Source organism: Stenella coeruleoalba (genome assembly GCF_951394435.1).
Source record: "Stenella coeruleoalba genome assembly, chromosome: X".
NCBI classification, from domain to species: Eukaryota; Metazoa; Chordata; class Mammalia; order Artiodactyla; family Delphinidae; genus Stenella; species Stenella coeruleoalba.
The window spans coordinates 86,961,112-86,983,663 of record NC_137152.1 but is presented as its reverse complement, the minus strand read 5'-3'; the positions used below and the strand labels follow the sequence as shown (position 1 = coordinate 86,983,663).

The 22,552-nt window shown below is 38.5% G+C and overlaps 1 protein-coding gene across 3 annotated transcripts in view; it reads left to right on the top strand.

Moving 5' to 3' along the window:
• Positions 1-92: 92 nt before the first annotated feature.
• Positions 93-22,552, top strand: part of RBM41 (RNA binding motif protein 41) — a 65,648-nt gene continuing 43,188 nt past the window's right edge. The window contains exons 1-5 of one of the 3 annotated variants that reach the window (XM_079909760.1): positions 93-129; positions 3,235-3,351; positions 3,914-4,106; positions 4,799-5,003; positions 6,885-6,956. In XM_079909760.1, coding sequence (XP_079765886.1) covers positions 122-129; positions 3,235-3,351; positions 3,914-4,106; positions 4,799-5,003; positions 6,885-6,956 — 595 coding nt within the window. In that variant the 5' untranslated portion in view covers positions 93-121. Of the gene's footprint in view, positions 438-3,234; positions 3,352-3,913; positions 4,107-4,798; positions 5,004-6,884; positions 6,957-22,552 lie in introns of all 3 variants that reach the window. The other 2 variants (XM_079909758.1, XM_079909759.1) reach the window with 2 other exon arrangements.

Below are 22,552 nucleotides of genomic sequence, written 5' to 3'. Positions count from 1 at the left end.
AGACTACAATTCCCAGAGCCCTGCGCTCCACCACAATCCCCTTAGAGTCGGCCGCGCAGAGTTCTGGGACTCGAAGTCCGCGGCCTATTTACCCAAGTTAGAGCTAGGGGCCTGTGGAAACATGAAGAGGTAAGGGCTTGTCTGAGAGCAGACGGCGAAGGGAGGTCTGTTCTATCTTTTAACTCTTCAAGTGGCTTTTGTTACTTTGGGTTTGGGGTTATGTCACGTTCTGGGGACGCGGTTTCGTGTGAGCGGGAAGACAAAGGAGGAGGGAAAAGGGGAGACGGGCTGGACAGGCCTGTAGGGCGAAGTTCAGGAAGGGCCGCCGCTGCTGCCGGTCCCCGTAGGCATGTCCTCCCGGCACAGGCACCTAGGCAACGGCGCCGGCCCCGGGACGGATGCCGTGACTCCTTCCTATTTCAGACGGACCTACCCAGGTAAAAGGGTCTTGGCCGCTTGATGAAACCGGCCTGCGCCGGAGAAACGCGGGCCAGCTCCTCCCTGTCCCGCCCTACCTCCACCCCATTCTCAGAAAGGGGCCCAGGGTGGGCGCGTTTATTCGCAGTGTTTGTGTGTTAAAGAGGACTTTCTCGGGCTCAGAGACCATGTAGTATTTTCAGGTCTTAAAGTAAGCAAGTGATACTTTGTTGTTACAAATTTAGAAGCAGGGTGCCAAACCGGTTCCACGTACTGTAAGAAAAGAAAGGCACCGCTGCGAGCGGTTCCCCCTACTGGTTCTGCAGGAAATGGCAGCTTTAACGTGGCTGGTCTTTGTTGAAAGCCTGAGCTTACAATTATTGACAGTACACAAAGCCTTTTTAAAGGATCCTCATTAAATTAGTTTTGTATTCATTCTGCAAGTAGAATAATCACTCTGGAATAGAGCGGTGCATTTAAATTCTTACTGGTATAATGCTCTCCTGCACTGTCAAGTTTCTGCTTCTTTTTCAAAAAAAGTTTCTGATTTTCCTTGTCTCAAAATGACTTTTAAAAAATGTTTATGATATCTTTCATACATGCAAAATAATGTATATATACAGGTTAAGGAATAATAATAGACTCGTACTCACTACAAGCTTTAGAAACAGAACATTACCAGTATCAGTAGCATGGATGCTGTATCATTTGATAACAGCAGTATCATCGATACAGTATTCATAGAACATTACCAGTATCAGAAGTCCCTTGTGTGCCCTTCCCTGAGTGCTTCTCTTCCCTCCCTGAGGGGATCACTAGCCAGCATTTTGCGTTAATCATTCCCTTGCTTTTTTCTTTTTAAATAGTTTTATCACATACGAATTTATATCTAAACAAAGTGTTGCTAGTGTTATCCAATTTTCAACTCTACGCAGACACATATTACATGAATTTTTTCTGTGACTTGCTTTTTTTCACTCCACATTTCTTTTTGAAATTCATGTGTACTGATGTATTTAGCTATGGTTTATTCATTTCAAAGCCACTTTAAACTTAGCAGGAACTTTCAGAATTCTAAACAATAAGTAACGATTAAGATACTGAAAATGAATTTTTGAAAACCCTGGGCCTATGGATACTTTAAAATTTCCCAAAGTTGGTATAAGTCTGTCTAAAGTATGGGAATCTTGCTTATAATTATGGGAGATACATCTTTTACGTCTCATCATAACCCCAGTAGTAAAGGGCTATTTTTGAAGAAAGGTATTTAATATTTATTTTCCTCATGGAATTAACTCACTTTGTTTTTGTCTTTTATAATCATTTGTTGCACACTTAAATGGTCCTGCTATTTCTTTACACTCAGAGTTTTTAATTATTTAGGGTTAGTTAGCTCATATTAGCATTACCTAGATTTCTACACAGTAGTGCTTAAGCTGTAAAATGTTATGACCCCCTTGATCTTTGTTTCTATACTCCCTTCTTTGGTAATCTTCTCCTCTCTCACAGCTCCAGATCCTGACAACACAGATGACTAAAGATTTCCATATGCAGCCTCAGACTCTTATCTATGCAACAGTTCTGCTATCACTTTCCTTTTAGCCAGTATCACATTGTCACCTCAGACTCAATATGTCTTTGGAGCATTCCTGATACTTCATGTTGGTATTTCAATTGTAATAGGTAGTTGACTCAACACGGCTAACACAATAATGACTTCCCTTTCCCAAACCATTTAGTCCATCTGGAATTTCCTCTTTAGTTCATTGGTCCCATCTCTCAGTTACACAGCTTGAAATTCAGGGTTATCTTTCACTTCTCCCTTACCCCAACCTTCAAAAGGCCTTTCTCATCTAACCCTTCCTTTCAGTTTCTATTACCACTCCAGTTTGTACTTCCATCACCTTATGCTTGATAAATTATAGTTTCCTAACTAGTTCTTCTGGTTTCTTTCTTACTATTCCATACTATTCCATAGGCTTATTATAACCACATTCATTTTCCTAAACCATCGCTTGTACCATGTCACTTAACTACCTAATAAATTGCTTTCTACTACGTGTACATTAAGGTCCAGACCTCTTAGTTGGTGTATTTAAGGCCATTCACAGTCTGAGTCTAATTACCCTTCCGACATGATCTCCCAAGGCTCCCATACATGAATGCCAGCTAAATTGAACTTCTTATTATCCCCCAGAACGTATTTCTGTCTCTTCATACTCGTTCTCCCTGTTCTTTCCTTCATCATACTCAATCCTTCAAATGCCAGTGTAAGAATCACCTTTCCCAAGTCTTCATTTACTACCTTGCCTCCCAATTATCTTTCTTCTGTGAACTACTGATTTGGCATATGCTTCATAAAGAAGATATAAAAGATATAAAATCTTTCTTCCTCTCTCTCTCCCTCTGTCCCTCTCTCTCTCCCTGTCCTTTTCCCTCTCCCTCTCTCTCCCTCCCTCCCTCCCTCTCTCTCTCTCTCTCTCTCTCTCTCTCTCTCCCTCCCCCCCCTTCCCCTCTGCCCCGCACATGCACTCAACACATAGGTATCTGTTACCTTCCCCTAAATAAATTGCAAGTTTTTTGATGATAAAGACTCTGTCTTGAATATCTTTGACTCCATCAGTACCTAGCACAGTGCATTCATTGTGTGTAAACAGGTATTTAGTTAATGTTTGTGGAATGAATGATAAAGGACAACAAATAGAGAAGTGTCTTTGAACAAATGGGATCACTAATGGTAGATAATATAGATAAAGAATATATTTTGAGATTAACTGTCTCTTCTACTTTCCACATATATTCTTGTATCTATTCCAGGGTAAATAGCTGTGTGAAGAGTGATGAGCATGTCCTGGAGGAGCTGGAAACAGAAGGGGAGAGGCAGCTGAAAAGCCTCCTTCAGCATCAACTTGATACCAGTGTCTCCATTGAGGAGTAGGTATTGGTTTTGCAAACAGACGATCATAGACCCTCACCTCCAGGTGACAGACGCCTCTTGAAGTCTGGATGTAACACTCCTCTCCCAGCCCGCTTTCCTTGGCAAACTTCTACTTATTAGGCAGGGTTTTACTTCTGTGTCTCTTCCTCTAGGAAGCCTCCCATATCCCACTCCGTCTGGGCTAAGTACCTTTCCTGTATCTTCCTTTAACATACATAGCACTTATAATCCAGTATTATCATTGCCTGTTTACTTGCCTCTCTTCTACAGTTCTTCCACAAAAGCAGAAACTGTTTTTATCTTTTTTACTGTTTAATCCTCAGTACCTGGCACAGTCTCTGATGCGTAGTAGGTACCCAATAAATAAATATTTGATTCAGTCATTAGTCCTGGATTATTGGTGGAGTTCCATATCATTACAGTGGTGCTTCAGCCTAGAAATAGTATGTGAGAGAGAAATTGCCACTGAGTTTCATTGTGCCTCTTAATGGCGAGCCCCATTTCTGTGAATTGTGGTAACCTGAAGATGTCCTTACTCTCTTCCTGCTTGTTTTGCAGATGTGTATCTAAGAAAGAGAGCTTTGCTCCTGGTACTATGTACAAGCCCTTTGGGAAGGAAGCAGCTGGGACTATGACTTTGTCCCAGTTCCAGACACTGCATGAGAAGGACCAGGAGACTGCTTCTCTCAGGGAACTAGGGCTTAGTGAGACAGAAATCTTGATTTGGAAGAGCCATGTTTCAGGTGAAAAGGTGAGTGGGGCAAATTTTTTCTGGAGAACAAAAAGTAAGATCTTTTCATTTTGGTACTGAGAACCTTTTCATTTTTAGTTCTCACAACACTGAGCTTTGTGTCTGAATCTTCTTTGGTTTTTAGGATAGGGACCTTGGTAAAAGAGAAGCTGCTCCTTGACTTTTTTTTTTTTTTTTTTTGCAGTACGCGGGCCTCTCACTGTTGTGACCTCTCCCGTTGCGGAGCACAGGCTCCAGACGTGCAGGCTCAGCGGCCATGGCTCATGGGCCCAGCCGCTCCGTGGCATGTGGGATCTTCCCAGACCAGGGCACAAACCTGTGTCCCCTGCACGGCAGGCGGACTCTCAATCACTGCGCCACCAGGGAAGCCCCTGCTTCTTGACTTTTTTCCCCCTAAACAAATGGGATTTTATTTATTTTTTTTAATTTTATTTATTTATTTTTGGCTGTGCCATGTGGCTTGTGAGATCTCATTTCCCTGACCAGATGTTGAACCCGTGCCCTCGGCAGTGAAAGTGCAGAGTCCCAACCACTGGAGCGCAGGGTATTCCTGCTCCTTGACTTCTTAGCTAACATGTCTGTAAATGACCATTTCTGGGCCCTGATCATTTTCTTTCTTGTTTAAGCCATCAGATTGTCACTTTTAGGGTGTGTCCTCTGTGATATATGCCATCTCATTTCTCTTATTTCAGAGGGCGAGACTTAGGGCAACCCCTGAAGCGATACAGAACCGTCTTCAAGATATTGAGGAAAGAATCTCAGAGCGTCAGCGCATCCTTTGCCTGCCACAGAGATTTGCAAAGAGCAAACAGCTGACCCGGCGAGAAATGGAAATAGAAAATTCTTTATTTCAGGGAGCTGATCGTCACTCCTTCCTCAAGGCTCTTTATTACCAAGGTATGTGATCGCCACTGACTTGATATGTTCTTTCACTGACAGGAAGATTTAACATCAGGGCATTAACTATGAAGAGTTAGTGAAGGGAGTAGGGGAAAGATGAACTATTGCTACTCTTGAGGAATGTATAGTCCCTTGAGAAAGACAAATATGTACCTAGTTAGTTGCAGTACAACATGAAAATTGCTATTGTAGAGACGTGAATAAAATGCTGAGGGGACACAGGGATAGAACATCTAAGTCTAACTGGGGGAGTCAGGAGTTGACATTTGTACCAAGTCTTGACTGATCAACAGGCACTTGTCAGGTAAATAGTGGGGAGAGGGCATTACAGATAGTGGGTGAGTAGGAATAGGATTGTGAAAGAACCTGGTGTGTCTAGGGAACAGTGAAAAGTTCAGTGTGGCAGGAAGTATAGGACACAGTGAAGACTGACAGGAGATGACGCTGGAAAGGTAGGTGAGGCTAGATTGTGAAGGGTCTTTAGGTAGAACTATAAACTAGCACAAAATATATAGATAAATGGTGTGTGTCTTAACCAGAAAGAATGGGTTTAACAGGTAAGTTTTGCTAGGCACTGTGGAAGGTATGCAGAAGTTTAAGAAATGGTTCCTGACTTTGTGCCAATTGCTGGTTGGAGAGAGAAACATAACATTTAGTAACAATGCTAGATACAGTTGTTAAGGGCTGTAGGAGTTCAGAGGAGGGAAAGGCCACTGTGCATTGACTGGCATTACTGAACATGGCCTCTCAGAGGAGGTAAAATTTAAATGTTCTTATAATACCACCAAGTCTTCAGGAGAGGGAAAGGCATTTCACTAGCAGCAGTTGTCGCAAGCACTATGGCATGTTTGGAGTTGTCATGAGAGACAAGGTTAGAAAGGAAGCTAAAATTTTTGAACTTTATTTGGCAGGTAGTATAGACCTATACAGAGTTCGTTATTCAGTTAGTCATTTTGGATATGGTTAAAGGTCTTTGAGCCAGGGGTAACATGATAAAAGCAGTATTTGAAAGTGATTAATCTAGTGGCCAGTAAGTAGGATGCACGAAAGGGAGAACTGGAAGCAGAACAATTTAGGAGGCATTACAGTCATTTCAGCAGGAAGAGCTGACTAGGATGATGGCAATGGAATTGGAAAGAGAAGTAGGTATGATTATAAGAGACATTACAGAAGAAGAATTGGTAAAACTTGTTGACTGAGAATGAAGGTCAGTGGAGAGAAATGTGTCAAAGATAGCCCAGGTGCTTCAACGCTGTGTAATTTAACAGTCGGCAAAATTAAGGAAGCCTTTATGGGGAAATTTTGAGGAAAGATGATGAGTTTGATTTTAAACATGTTAAATTTGTGAGACCGCAGGATCATCAAATGCAGATATCGAGGAGGCTGTTGGAAATGCAGCAGTGAAGCTCAGGGGAGAGGGCACAACTAGATCCATAGAATTGGGGCTCATCTATGCTTAGACCATAGGTAAAGCCAACAGAATGAATGAATGATTTGTTAGAGACAGAGAGACCATAGACATGGAAGAGCAGTGGTGAAGGAAGGAAAGAAAGAATGAACAAACAGCCTTTGGTGGAGAGACATTTATAGCATACTGATTAAGAACATGGGCTCTGGAGGCAGACTGCTGGGAACATCCTGGCTCCCCCCGCTTACTAGCTATAAGATGTTGGCAAGTTACTGCTCTATGCTTCATTTTCTTCATGAGAATATTAATGAGAATATTAATAGTAGCTATGTTTTAGGGTTGTTAGGAGAATTAAGAGAGGTAATACATGTGAATCACTTAAAGCAGTACCTGGTATTTGGGGTGGGTGGGTGGTATATGAATCTGTTCTGTTTCCTATCTTTGAAACTCCTTGCTTTACACCTTCACAGCATACCACAAAAAGACAAGTGCAGACAAGTACATGACCTCAATGAAGAGGAAGATAAAATTAGGCACAAAAGGCAAGTCGAGAGTTTTCTTACAGTGTTAGATTTAGGAATGTAACCTAGGGTCCCAGACTTCTAAGTTGAGTTCTTATTTAATTCCATATTCAGTATATGACAATGTTTATAGGACATGATCCACAGGGAGCATATTATCCTGATACAGAATATTAAAGAGAGGAGTTAGTAGAAGTTGTAATAAAGCTTTTACATTTAGTGTTGTTGATATTTTTCTCTATACCTTTAAGTTATTATACCAGACATAAAATGACCTTAATGAATTTTAGATCCTATTTTGTAACTAATTCTGAATACTTTTATTAATCAGTAACGTATAACTATTGATGATGATATAATAGCTAATATTTTACTTTTGAAATGAACTTAAAATAAAATTGCCTGTTTATTTGGGGGGGGGGCTATGTGTACAATTCTGTGAATTGTAAATCGTGTAAATCACATAGATTCATGTAACCACCACCACAATCAGGATAGAGAACAGCTCTATGGCCCTCAAACTTCCTCATAGTATCCATTGATAGTCACTCCCAACTCCACCCATAATCCCTGGCAATCACTGATCTATTCTCCATCACTGTGATTTTGTCTTTTAGAGAACGTCATATGAATGGAATCATACAATATATAATCTTTTGAGAGTGACTTCTTTCACTCAGCATAGTGCCTTTGAGATTCATCCAAGTTGTTGTGTGTATCATTCATTTTGCCGAGTAGCATTCCATTGTATGAATGTTCCAGAGTTTGTCTATCCATTCACCCATTCAAGTGCATTTGGGCTGTTTCCAGGTTGTGGTGATTATGAATAATACTGATATGAATACTCTTGTACAGGCTTTTGTGTGAACATAAAATTTTTATTTCTCTAAGGTAAATATCTAGGAGTGGGATTACTGGGTCATATGGTAAGTGTTTGTTTAACTTTATAAGAAACTGCCAAACCATTTTCCAGAGTGGCTGAACCATTTTGCATTTTCACCAGCAATGTATGAGAGTTCCAGTTGCTCTACATCTTTGTCAGCATTTGGTATTGTTGGTATTTATTTTAGTTATTCTAATAGCTGTGAAGTCTTATCTCATTGTAGTTTTAATTTGCATTTCCTTAATGGCTAATGATGTTGAACATCTTTTCATATGCTTATTTGCCATCCTTATATCCTGTTGCTAAAGTGTCAGTTCAAATCTTTTGCTGTTTTTTAACTGAGTTGTTAATTTTTTCCTGATGACTCTTGAGAGTTGTTTATGTATTCTAAACACAATTCTCTGTTGGATATATGATTTGCAAATATTTTATCCCAGTGTGTAGCTTGCCTTTTCATTCTCTTAACAGTGTCTTTTGCAGAGCAAACTTTCTTTTATTGTGGTAAAATATACCTAACATAAAACTGACCATTTTAACTATTTTTTAAGTGTATTAAGTATATTCACATTGTTCTGCAACAATTGTAACCATCCATCTCCAGAACTTTTTCATCTTCCCAAATGGAAACTTTTTACCCATTAAACACTAACTCCCCATTCTCCCTTTCCCTCATCTCCTGCCAACCCCCATTCTGCTTTCTGTCTCTATGAATTTGAATCCTCTAGGTACCTCATGTAAGTGGAATCATAGCAGTGTCTTTTTGTGTCTGGCTTATTTCACTTAGCATAATGTCTTCAAGGTCATCTATGTTGTAGCATGTATCAGAATTTCCTTCCTTTGTAAGGCTAAATACTATTTCATTGTATGTATCTACCACATTTTGTTTATCCATTCATCTGTCAATAGACCCTTGTGTTGCTTCTACCTTTTGGCTATTGTGAATAATGTTGCTGTGAACCTGGATATACAACTATCTGTTCCAGTCCCTACCTTCAATTCTTTTGAATATATACACAGAAGTGAAATTGCTGGATCATATGGTAATTCTATGTTTAATCCTTTGAGGAACCACCATACTGTTTATAGAGGCTATACCATTTTAAATTCATACCAGCAATGTACAAGGGTGTCTTTTGCCCATTTTTTAGATGAGTTGTTTATTTGTTGTTGAGTTGCAGTTCTTTATATATTCTGGATATTACTCCCTTATCAGATATATGATTTGCAAATATTTTCTCCGATTCTGTGGGTTGCCTTCTTAGTCTGTTGATAGTGTCCTTTGATGCACAAAAGTTTTTATTTTTGATGAAGTCCAATTTGTCAGTTTTTTTTTTGTTCCCTGTGCTTCTGGTGTTATATCCAATAAATCACTGTCAAATCTAATGTCATAAACCTTTTTTCCTATATTATCTTCAGAGAGTTTTATAGTTTTAGCTCTTATGTTTAGGTCTTTGATCCATTTTGAGTTAACTTTGTTTATGATATAAAGGGTCCAAATTCATTTTTGCATGTTTGATATCCAGTTTTTCCAGTACTACTTGTTGAAACGACTGCCTTTCCCCATTGAATGGTCCTAGCATACTCTCTGAAAATCATTTGACTATAAATGAAAGAGTGTATTTCTAGGCTCTCCATTCTATTCCATTGGTATGTATGTCTGTCTTTATGCCAGTACCACACTGTTTTAACTACTGTAGATTTGTAGTAAGCTTTGAAATCAGGAAGTGTAAGACCTCCAACTTTGCTCTTCTTTTTCAAGATTGTTTTAACTCTTTGGGTCCCTTGAGATTCCATATGAATTTTAGGATGGATTTTTCTTTTTCTTTTTTCTTTTTTTTTTTCGGCCATGCCGGGCAGCTTGTGGGATCTTAGTTCCCCAACCAAGGATCCAACCCAGGCCCACGGCAGTGAAAGCACTAAGTCTTAACCACTGGACCACCAGGGAATTCCTGGATTTTTCTATTTCTGCAAAAAACGTCATTGGTATTTTGATAGGATTGCTTTGAATTTGTAGATCACTTTGGGCAGTACTGACATCTTAACAATATTAAGTCTTCAATCCATGAACATGGAATGTCTTTGCATTTATTTCATTTATTTGTATCTTTAATTTCTTTCAGCAACATATTGTAGTTTTCAGTGTACAAATTTTTTTGCATTAATGCAAATATTTTAAATTTTGATACAGTCCAGTTTACGCATTTTTTCTTTCATGGATTGTGCTTTTTTTATGTCTAAGAACTCTGTCTAATACCAGATTATGAAAAAGGATTTATTCCTTTACTTTCTCTTTTTTTTAAACCTTATTTTTTATTTTTATTTTAAATTTTTGGCTGCATTGGGTCTTCGTTGCTGCACATGGGCTTTCTCTAGTTGCGGCGAGCAGTGGCTACTCTTCGTTGCAGTGCGCGGGCTTCTCATTGTGGTGGCTTCTCTTGTTGCAGAGCACGGGCTCTAGGCATGCAGGCTTCAGTAGTTGCAGCACGTGGTAGTTGTGGCTCACGGGCTCTAGAGCATGGGCTCAGTAGTTGTGGTACACGGGCTTAGTTGCTCTGCAGCATGTGGGATCTTCCCGGACCAGGGCTTGAACCCGTGTCCCCTGCATTGGCAGGCAGATTCTTAACCACAGCACCACCAGGGAAGCCCTATTCCTTTATTTTCTTCTAACAGTTTTATGGTTGTATATTTTACATTTAGATCTATGATCCACTTTGACTTACTTTTTACATAAGGTGTGAGGTTTATGTTAAAGTTCACTTTTTTGCTTATGAATGTCCAATTATTCCAGTACCAATTGTTGAAGAGAGTATTCTTTCTTCATTTACTTGCCTTTACATTTTTGTCAGAAGTCAGTTGACCATATATTTGTGTTAATAATTAACATGATAGTTAATGGTGAAAGACTGAAATCTTCCTTCCAATACCAGGAATAAGACAAAGATGTCTACTCTCACCACTTCTATTTACAGTGGAATGAAATTAGAAATCAATAATAGAAGGACGTTTAGGAAATTTACAAATATGTGGAAATTAGACAACACTCTACTGAATAACCAAGGGATCAAAAAGAAGTTAAAAGGGACATTAGAAAATACTTTGAGATGACTGAAAAAAAAATAACAAAACTTAAGGAATGCAGTAGAAGCAGTACTTAAGGGGCTACCTAAAGCTGTAAATGCCCATATTAATAAAGGAGAAAAGTCTCAAATTTATAATCAAAACTTCCACCTTAAGAAACTACAAATCTTTGTCCAAACCCACAGAATATACAATACCAAGAGTAAATGGTAATGTAAACTATAGACTTGGGGTGATTATGATGTGTCAGTGTAGGTTCATCATTTATAACAAATGTCCCACTCAGGTGAGAGATACTGATAATGAGGGAGGCTGAGCATGTGTGGGGGCAGGGGAGCATGTGGGAAATCCCTGTAACTTCCCCTCAATTTTGCTGTGAACCTACAGCTTCTCTAAAAAAATAAAGTTTAATGAAAACAAAACTACAAAAAGAAGAGCAAACTAAACCCACATCAAGCTTAAGGAAGGAAATAATAAAGATTAGAGCAAAAATAAATGAAAAAAAGAATTAAAAAATAGAGAAAATCAAGAAAACCAAAAGTTGGTTCTGTGGAAAGATCAACAGAATTCACAGTCCTTTAGCTAGACTTACCAAGGAAAAAAGGGAGACTCAAATTTCTTGTACCCTGTTCTACTTTGATTCTTTTTTGCATGGAATATCTTTTTCCATCCTTTTACTTTCAACCTTTTTTTTTTAAAACAAAACAAACCAAAAAAAAGTGTGTCTCCTGTAGACAGCAAATAGTTAGATCATGTTTTCTTTTTTAAATCATTTTTTAATCCATTCTTCCAATTATGTAGAGTGTTAATTTATATTTAATGCATTTAAGTGGAGTCTGTTGTTAAGGTAGGGTTTACATCTGCCATTTTGCGATTTATTTTCCGTATGTCTTGTATCTTTTGTTCCTCTATTATTCAGTTTATTCCTTCATGTTAAATAAGTTTTTACAGTATGTCATTTTAATTAACTTGTTGCTTCTGTTACTTTCTGTTACTCTTTTAGTAATTGCCCTGGGAATTATAATTAACACCTTAGCTTAAACAAATTTGTATTAAAGTGCCAACTTAATTTCAATAATATTAAAAAACTTTGTTCCTTTTTAGCTCTGTTCTCTCCTTCTTCCTTTGTATTATTATTGTCATACAAATGACATCTTTCTAGATTTTAAGCCCACCAACAGAGTTTTATAGTTATTGCTTTACACAGTTATCTTTTAAGTCAGACGGAACAAGAGTTACAAGGACAAAAATGTTTATAGTGTCTTTAATGTTTACCTATGTAGTCAAATTTACTAGTGTCTTTGTGTGAATTTGAGTTACTGTTTAGTGTCCATTTATTTCCGTCTGAAGGACTCCCTATAGTTTTTCTCATAGGGCAGATCTTCTACTGGTGAACTCTGTCAGTTTATGTTTATCTTGGGATGTTTTAATTTCTCCTTTAGTTTTAAACTATAGTTTTTTGCTGGACATTGAATTTTTGGTTGGCAATCTTTTTCTTTTAGCAGATAAAATATGTCATCTCACTGCCTTTTGGCCCCTTGTAATTTCTATTGAGAAGTCAACTAATAATCTCAGGACCCCTTGTCCATGGTGAACCTCTTTTTTCTCACTGCTTTCAAAATCCGTTTTTCATCTTTTGCTTTTGACAGTTTGACTACTTGTCTTAGTGTCTCTTTGGACATACTCCACGTAGGTATCTTCGTGTTTATCCTACTTGGAGTCTGTTGAGGTTCTATGATGTATGGATTAATGTTTTTCATCAATTTGGGGAAGCTTTCAGCCATTAACTCTTCAAATATTCTCTTTACCCCTTCTTCTTCTTCTGAGATTCCATTATGCATGTGTTGGTATGCTTGCTGGTCTCCCATAGGTCCCCAAGGCGCTATTATTTTTTCTTCATTCTTTTTTCTTTCTGCTCCTCAAATTTAGTAATCTTCGTCAGATGAGGTAGTTGACATATCTTCAGGTTTGATGATTCTTTCTTCTGTCAACTCAGATCTCCTGTTGAGCCCCTTTAGGGTATTTTTCATTTCAGTTATAGTACTGTTCAACTCGAAAATTTCTATTTGATTCTTTATTATAACTTCTATCTTTATTTTTATTCTCTGTTTGGTAAGATATTCTGAAATATTCTTTTATTTCTTTATAAAATGATTTCCTATAACTCTTTGAATAACTTACAATAACTGATTTAAAGATTTTTCCTGAGAAGCCCAATGTGCTTCCTCAGGGGAGTTTCTATCAGCTCTTTCTTTTTTCCTGTGTATGGACCATACTTTCTTGGTTTTGGGGGGTTTCGTTTTGTTTTTCTCAGTGTCTTTGTCTTAGTCATCTCAGGCTGCTATAACAAAGTACCATAAACTGGGTGACTTATAAACAACAGATATTTATTTCTCACAGTTCTAGAGGCTGGAAATCTAAGATCAGGGTTCCAGCATGAACAGGTTCCGATGAGAGCCCTCTTCTGGGTTGCAGACTGCTGAATTCTTGTTGGATCCTCACATGGTAGAGAGCAGAGAGAGGAACCAAGCTCTGATGACTCTTATAAAGGCACTAATCCCATTCCTGAGGGTTTCACTCTCAGGACCTCATCTAATCCTAATTACTACTCAGACATCCCCATCTCCTTTTATCATCACACTGAGGTGTAGGGATTCAAGATACGAATTTTGGGGGGACACAAATATTCAGTCCATTACAGTCTTATAATTTTTTTTTGTTGAAAATTAGACATTTAAAATGATATTATGTGACAACTCTGAAAATCAGTCAACCCCTCCCCACCCAGTGTTTGTTGTTGTTGCTATTTGTTTGTTTAGTGATGTTCCTGGACCAATTCTGTCAATTTTGAATTCTTTGTCATGTAAAGCCACTGAAGTCTGTCCAGTTAGCATAGTGGCCCACTAATGATTGGAGAGTTTTTCTTAAATGTCTTGAATCAAGAACTCTACCAGCCTTTACCAAGGCGCTGTGTGTGTCTGCGTCTGTGTGTGTGTGTCTGTGTGTATCTGTGTGTGTGTGTGTGTCTGTGTGTATTGGGTCACTCCTTCAGTGCTCAGGCGGCCAGTTTGCAACTTGGTCTTCAACTTCACTTCCTGCTTATGCAGAGCCTCAAGATCAGTCATAAGTGAGAGATTAGTGACTTCTCAGGCCCTTACTTTCCTTGGCATATGCATAGCCCTGCACGTGTACCTTACCTTCTAGAGTCCCAGGAATATGTCTGAATATTTCAAAGCCCCCTATGGATATCTCATTCCCTATTTTTCTTTCTTTTTTTTTAAATTGTGGTAAGAATACAACATGAGATCTACCCTCTTAACAAACTTTTAAGTGTACAATACAGTATTGTTAACTATAGGCATAATGTTGTACAGCAGATCTTTGGAACTTAAGTCATCTCATATTATTGAAACTTTATAACCATTGAATAGTAACTCCCCATTTTCCCCTTTCCCCTGGCAACAACCATTATACTCTTGGCTTTGATATTTGTGATTTCAATTCTTTTGGATAAATACTCAAAAGTGGGATTGCTTTATCATATGGTATTTCTATTTTTAATCTTTTGTGGAACCTTCATACTGTTTTCCATAGCAGTCATACTATTTTACATTCCCACCCAAAGTGTACAAAGATTCCATTTTTCCAGATCCTCACCAACGCTTGTTATCTCTTATCTTTTTGATAATAGCCATCCTTACAGGTGTGAGATGATATCTCATTGTGGTTTTGATTTGCATTTCCCTGATGATTAGTGATGTTGAGCACCTTTTCATATACCTGTCGGCCATTCATATATCTTCTGTGAAGAAGTGTCTATTCAAATACTTTGCCCATTTTTTAATCAGGTTTTATTTTTATGCCATTGAGTTGTAGGTGTTTCCTATATGTTTTGGATATTAACCTCTTATCAGATATGTGGTTTGCAAATACAGTTGACGCTTGAATAACACAGGGCTTAGGGGCACTGACCCTTCGAGCAGTCAAAAATCCATGTATAACTTTATATTCAGCCCTCCATATCCATGGTTTCACATCTACAGATTCATCCAACCACAGGTCTTGTAGTACTATAGTATGTATTTAGTGAAAAAAAAATCTGCATTAAGTGAACCTGTGCAGTTCAAACTGGTGTTGTTAAAGAGTCAACTGTATTTTCTCCCATTCTATAAGTTGCCTTTTTACTCTGTTAATTTTTTCTTTTGCTGTGCTAAAGCTTTTTAGTTTGACGTAGTCCCACTTCTCTGTTTTTGCTTTCGTTACCTATGTTTTGGAGGTTATATCCAATAAATCATTGCCAATACCAATGTCAAGAGGCTTTTCCCCTGTGTTTTCATCTAGGAGTTTTAGAGTTTCAGGTCTTATTTTTAAGTCTTTAATCCATTTTGTTTTGTTTTTGTGGTACGCGGGCCTCTCACTGTTGTGGCCTCTCCCGTTGCGGAGCACAGGCTCCGGACGCGCAGGCCCAGCGGCCATGGCTCACGGGCCCAGCCACTCTGCGGCATGTGGGATCTTCCCGGACCAGGGCACGAACCTGTGTCCCCTGCATCATCAGGCGGACTCTTAACCACTGCACCACCGGGGAAGCCCAATCCATTTTGAATTGAGTTTTGTGAATGGCATAAGATAAGGGTCCAGTTTCACTTTTTTGCACAAGGATATCCACTTTTCACCATTTGTTGAAGGGACTATCCTTTCCCCATTGTGTATTCCTGGCACTCTTGTCAAAGATCAATTGACCATACATGTGTAGTTTATTTCTGGGCTGTCTATTCTTTTCTACTGGTTCATACATCTGTCTTTAAGCCACTACCATACTGTTTTAGTTGCCATAGCTTTGTAGTATATTTTGAAAGCAGGAAGTGTGATTTCCCTATGTTTCGTATTCCTTATGTTTCCTTTTAAGTTTTTTTTTTTGTCAGCCTCTTGTTAGCTCCAACTGATAATGCCATCTCAAGCAGCTGCAGTGTTAAACAAGCCCCACTGATTGGTTTTGACATGATCTAGGGATGGGCTGTTCCACAGAGTGAGATATGAACCAAGTCAAAGACAAACCCTTGGAGTGTAGCTTTTCATTGAGGTGCTAGGAAAGTCAAACAGTGACAGTTCTCTGAGGATGGTGCTTTTGGGGAGCACCAGAACTGCTCTGCTTCCTCTAGTGTCAGTTAGGCTGCTGTTTTTCACAACTATCATAGTGGCTACTGAAAAACTGGAGAGAGGGAAATGGGATTATGGAAGTTAAAGTGCCACAAATCTTACTATTCTGACTGCTACTCAGCTGTTTTTCTTGAATAACTGTTCCTCATATTGTTGCAAGCCTTTACTTAATTTCCAGACTTATCAAAAGTTTGATTTTGACAACTTTTGCTGGTGTTCTTTTTGCTTTTATGGAGCAGCAGATTTTCAGAGGTCCTTACTCCAACATTCCAGAATTGCTTTCTCTCCATTTTACTTTTATCCTATCTATATTGTTATATTTGAAAGTGAGTTTCATATTTTGAAAAAAGCGAGTTTCTTAAAGAATGTAGGTGGGTCCTTTTTTTTCACTTCTTTATTGAGATGTATTTTACATACCATAAAACTCATTTTAAATGTACAATTCAGTGGTTTGTAGTAAATTTAACGGAGTTGTTCAACCATTACCACAGTCTAATTTTAGAACATTTTCATCACCCCAGAGATTGTTTTCAGTCACTGTTTCTACTTCCAGCCCAGGCAGCCACTGGTCTACTGTCTGTCCCTATGGATTTGCCTATTCTGGACATTGCATATAAATGGAATCATATAATATATGGCCTTCTTTAACTTAACACAATGTTTTAATTATGTCTAGAACTAGTACTTTTCCCAGTACTGAGGGATTTCCCAGTACCAATGGGCTTTGTGTGTAAGCTGAAGACATCTTCAACAGTCATCTAAGCAGTTGATAACTCCATTGTAGCCTTTACTCCCTGCTTGCGCAGAAACTCAATATTAGTCAGTGGTGAGAGCTTACAGATTTTTCAGGTCTTTCCTGAGCACACACAAAGCTCTGGCCATGTGGACAGTCCTGTGCACATGCATGGCCTTCTAGATTCCTAGAAATATGTCGGAGCTTTTCAGAGCCCCCTAAGGACATTTTATTCCCTAGGATTTCCTTAAGCTTTTTGGTTAACCTATTGTTTGTCTCAGCTACACCACCTCAGCTAGCCAGAAAATTCAACAACTGCCTCTGATTGTTTTTGACAGAAGGTCTCGGGAAAAAGGCTGTTAGCACTGGATGAATTTTGAGCTGAGTCAGATAAAGAGAATGTTGCTTGTGTGATCTTCCAGGGAACCACTAGACAGATCAAGTAATGACAGTTCTCTGGGAATGGGGCTTTAAAGGAACTCCAACTCTGTTCTTTCTTCTTCAGTGGTTGCCAGGCTGCCGATTTCACTGTGATTTGGGGTTGTTGGTCTTCAAGGTTACTAACGACATGAGAGAAAGGGATGAGAAAAAGGCAAGTTAAAATGCCACAAAACTTATTATTCTTACTGATATCCAGCTATGTTTTTTCAATAAATGTTTCCAAGATTGGTTAGTTTTCAGAGTTCTGAAAAAGTTGATTCTGACATTTCTGCCAGTGTTCTCATTGCTTTTATGGCAAGAGAAATTTAAGAGGTTCTTTTTTTTTTTTTTTTTTTTGGCTGTGCTGGGTCTTTGTTGCTGCGTGCGGGCTTTCTCTAGTTGCAGCAAGGGGGGCTACTCTTCGTTGCAGTGTGCGGGCTTCTTATTTTGGTGACTTCTCTTATTGTGGAGCATGGGCTCTAGGTGTGTGGGCTTCAGTAGTTGTGACACGTGGGCTCAGTAGTTGTGGCTCGTGGGCTTTAGAGCACAGGCTCAGCAGTTGTGGCACACGGGCTTAGTTGCTCTGCGGCATGTGGGATCTTCCCGGACCAGGGCTTGAACCCGTGTCCCCTGCATTGGCAGGCGGATTCTTAACCACTGTGCCACCAGGGAAACCCCAAGAGGTTCTTAACTCTGTCATTTTCACTGACATCCCCTTTCTTAACAGCATTTTCTGAAGCTTGAGAGTTTGTGATTTTGGTGAAGTCTAATTTTTTTTATGACTTCTGCTTTTGGTCTTGTAACTAAGATTTCTTTCTAACCCAAGATCACAAAGATTTTCCTCATATGTGTTCTTCTAGAAGATTTATAGTTTTAGCTCCTCATACATTTAGGTCTATGAACCATGTTGAATTAATTTCTGAATTACACATATGGTGTAAGGTTAGGGTTACATTCATCTCTTTGCACATGGATATCCAATAGTCCTACCACTTTTCATTGAAAAGATGATCCTTTCCCAATTAAACTGTCTTGGTACTTTTTTAGAAAATCAATTAACCATAAATGTATGTGTTTTTAAACGTTTTCTCTTTATTCTTCTACTTGTTTTTTACCCTGTTTACTTTTCAGCAATTTGATTATGCTGTGTCTGGGCATGAGTTCTTTGTTATTTCAAATTCTAAGTTTCTTACCTATTCCAACTGCTGCTTTGTAGTTTTCATTGTCTTCATGTACTCCATGCAGTCTCTCTAGGTTTTATAGCTGTATTCAGTGGGAGAGGCAAAAGTGTACTTACTTAATCTTACCTGGAAACAATTCCTAATAGGGGGCTTATTTGTGCTACTCCTTATGCTAAGCATTTTGCACATTAACTCATTTCAGCCTTAGCCCTATAAGGTAGTGGCTGTATTACAATTAATGAAATTGAGCTTCTGAGGGGATAAGTGACTTTCTCAAGGTCAGTTGTTAAGTAACCATGCTAGGACTTAAATCTAGGTCTGTTCTTACATAAAAGTCTGTGCTCTTGATCATGGCATTTATATATGTGGTTTGAAAAGATTTTTTGCCTTTTTAAGTGTGATTTTACTATATCTTGAGATAACTGTGTGTGTGTGTGTGTAATACATATCCCATTTTCTAAACTTAAATCAGTGGGAAAACAACATATATTATCTCTGGAAATATACTTCCTCTGAAATCTTAAACTCCAGTATACTACTCTTAACCACAACCTTTCTCTTATCCTTCTGACTCTCACAACTCTCTTACACTCATTTTACCATTTCTTCAACCCTGTTGAAATCTCCAGTTCCTTGACCTTTTAATTTTTTCCCAATCTGTCATCCCCTTCCTGTCTCCTCTTCCTTCCACATCTCACTTAGACTCCATCATCCATTATTTACCCAAGTTCTTGCCACTGAATCATTCTCCTTGCTTCCTTGTCTGCGTATCATACCCACCCAGCAAATCCTCTACCCAGAATCAATCCAACTAATTGCCTTCTTTCTTTATTTATTTATTCATGGCTTTTGAGCACTACTAGAGAAAAATAGTATAACTTTGTTGATTAGTGCCTCTACAAATTCCTCATTGCTGGTATTGTCTAGAACCTTCTTCTTTCTTCAGCAATCTACCTCCTAGTCCCTGGTCAGCTATTTCATTCCTTATAAATGCCATTTTAGATCTTCATTACTCTTTCCTATCCTACTGTTTCATTATTTTTAGCAGATAGTCTTCTTTCCTATTTCAAAGAAAACAATGCCATCAGTAAGAACCTTCATCCACTTTCTGCCTGACTTTCTGATAACTTCCATATCTTAGCTATCATTTTCTTCAGTCTCAACTCAGTGCTAGGGACATCCTTTCTGCCTAAGGTTAATCTTTATTCCTTTGTGCTGGGTCCTACCCCTCTTATCTCCCCAGGGACCTTAGTCAGTTATCCCCAGTATTACTTCTTTCCTTTCAAGATTTTAACATGATTTGTACCATTTGCCAGTGTCCATGGTGTATGTACTCCTACCATGAACTATCTTTAAAAAATGATAAAAACAAAAAATGCCCTTCAGTTGTTTTGCTACTTGAGCAAACAGTACGTTTAGATTCTCTGCCTTCACTATATACCATAACGAGTAGCAATTGGTTTAAAAATGAAGTATAAAAATTGAAGCCCTAAAAAAGATAGGATTAAACTACATATGTTAATATTTTTGATATCCAAATGGGAAAATATTTTTCCAATATTTAATGAAAAATTTTAAACACAGAAAATTTGAAAGAATTTTATCACAAACACCCAGTGATAACTGACTAGATTATAACATTAATATTTTACTTATTTATCACATCTGTCTATCCCTTTATCCATCTATCAAACCATCTTACTTTATTGATGTATTTTGAATAGATTGCCAGTGTAAATATATGTCCGCCTAAATATGTCAGTATACATATTGTTGACTAGAATTACATATTTACATTTTTTTCTTTTGATATAAAATTTCCATGCAATGAAATGCACACATCTTGAGTATTCATTTGCTGACTTTTAACCAATGTATACATCTTTGTAGTGATGTGTTGGTAAATGTTTAACAGCCAGCTCTCCAGAAAAAGAGACTCTTATATGTATCATTTGCCAGTTTTCGTGATGTACACATTCCCACCATGGCCAGTTTCAAGCTACCAATGTGTTATCACTGAACATGGAGTCGGGAAGTGATGCACACAATCATTGGGCCATGTTCAACACACCACTGCATTTGTGTAACCTAACCCTTATTAACACATAGAAGATTACCCTCACCCCAGAAAGTTCCACCATACTTCTCAGTAATTCCCATCCCACTCTCCTAGAGGCAACTAGTGTTTTGATTTTTTTATGCTATAGATTAGTTTTGCCTGTTCTAGAACTTCAGATAACCAAAACCATACACTATATATTCTTTGTGTAAGGCTTCTTTAACTCAGCATAATATTTTTGAGATTCATTGATATTGTGTGTATCAATAATTTTTCCTTCTCTATATAAAATAAAATTTCTTGGAAGACTTTTCTAAAATCACTGTATTATTTTTCTAGTGCTGCCATAACAAATAACTACAAATCTAGTGGCTTAGAACAACAGAATTGATCCTTTCACGGTAGCTAGAAGTCTGAAATCAAGTTGTTGGCAAGGCCATGTTCTTTCCGAAGGTTCTAGAGGAGGATAGTTCCTTGTCTCTTCTAGCTTCTGGTGATTGCCAACATTCCTTGGTGTTGCAGATGCATCATTCCAGTTCTTGCCTCTGTCATTGCATGACAGTCTCCTTGTGTGTCTATGTTTCTGTGTCTTCACATAGCCTTCTTATTAAGGACACTAGTCTTTGAATTTAGGATCCATCCTAATGCAGTATGACCTCATCTTAACTAATTACGTCTGCCAACCCCCTATTTCCAAATAAAGTCACATATTCAGGTGCTGGATGGACATGAATTTTGAGCGTACACTATTCAACCCAGTATAGTCAGCCCTGTGGCCTCCACAAATTCATATCTGTCTCACGTGCAAAATATATTCACCTCATCACAACATCCCCCAAAGTCTTAACCTATTTCAGCATCAAGTCTAAGTCCCAAATCTCATCTAAATATCAACTCAAAAAGTCCAAAATCTCATTATCTAAATCATCTAAATGAGGTGTAAGTGAGACTCTTGAGTATGTTCCATCCTACGGCAAAATTCCTTTCTGTCCAGAGACCTATGAAACTAGACAAGTTGTCTGCTTCCAAAATACAATGATGAGACAAGCATAGGGTAGGCATTCCCATTCTGAAAGGGCAAAAAGGAAGGAATAAAGGGGTTACTGTTCTAAAGCGAGTTAGCAGCCCAGCAGGGCAAATTCCATTAGATTTCAAGACCTAAGAGTAATGCTCTGGCTTCAACGCTCTGTCTTCTGACGCCAGGGATAGCCTTGCTCTCTGGGTCCTCTGGGACAGCCCTACCATCTTAGCCTACCAGGGCAGCTGCAGCCCCACCCTCTCTGGCTTTTGCACTTGTGACTTCATTTTACCTTCCTTCATTTTACTCTGTCTCTGTCACTTTTACATCAGGCTGGCACTGTTTCTGCTGGTATAAAATCCTTAAAAACCTTGTCAGTCTCTTGTGTATGTCAAGAGATCCACACGGTTAGATATGAGGATTCTTCACAGATCCTTTCTGGATAACCCCTTGTCTATTCCTGGCTTCTGAGGTGGTTGATTTGATCCATGCATCACACACCTAATCTCTTCAGTGAACGTTTGTCCAGCCACACCATTGGCCCTTTTTCCAGAGCATGCTGTCTAGGTAGGCTGAGAATTCTCCAGATCATCAAGTGCTGATTCCTTTTTAAGCAGATATTTACTCAATTTAACTCTCTCCTCTCTCATTTTATTATAAGCATCAGTGAGAAACCTGGCTACATCTTTCACACTTTGCTTGGAAATCTCCTCAGCTAAATATCCAAGTTCATCATTTATAAGTTACACTTTCGACCCAACAGCAGAACTCAATTCAGCCAAGTTTCTGCCACCTTATGATAAAGATTGCCTTTCTTACAGTGTCTAATAACATGTTCATCATTTCCTTCTAAGGCCTCACCAGAAGCACTTTTAATGTTCATATCTCTACCAGCATTTTGTTCATGATGATATATGTATTCTCTGAGATGATAGAAGCTTTCTCTACTGTCCTCTTTACTTCCTTCTGAGCAGTCACCAGAACTGCTATTAACATTCATATTTCTGGGAGGGGGAAAGGTAAGCTGGGACGAAGTAAGAGAGTGGCATGGACATATATACATTACCAAATGTAAAATAGATAGCTAG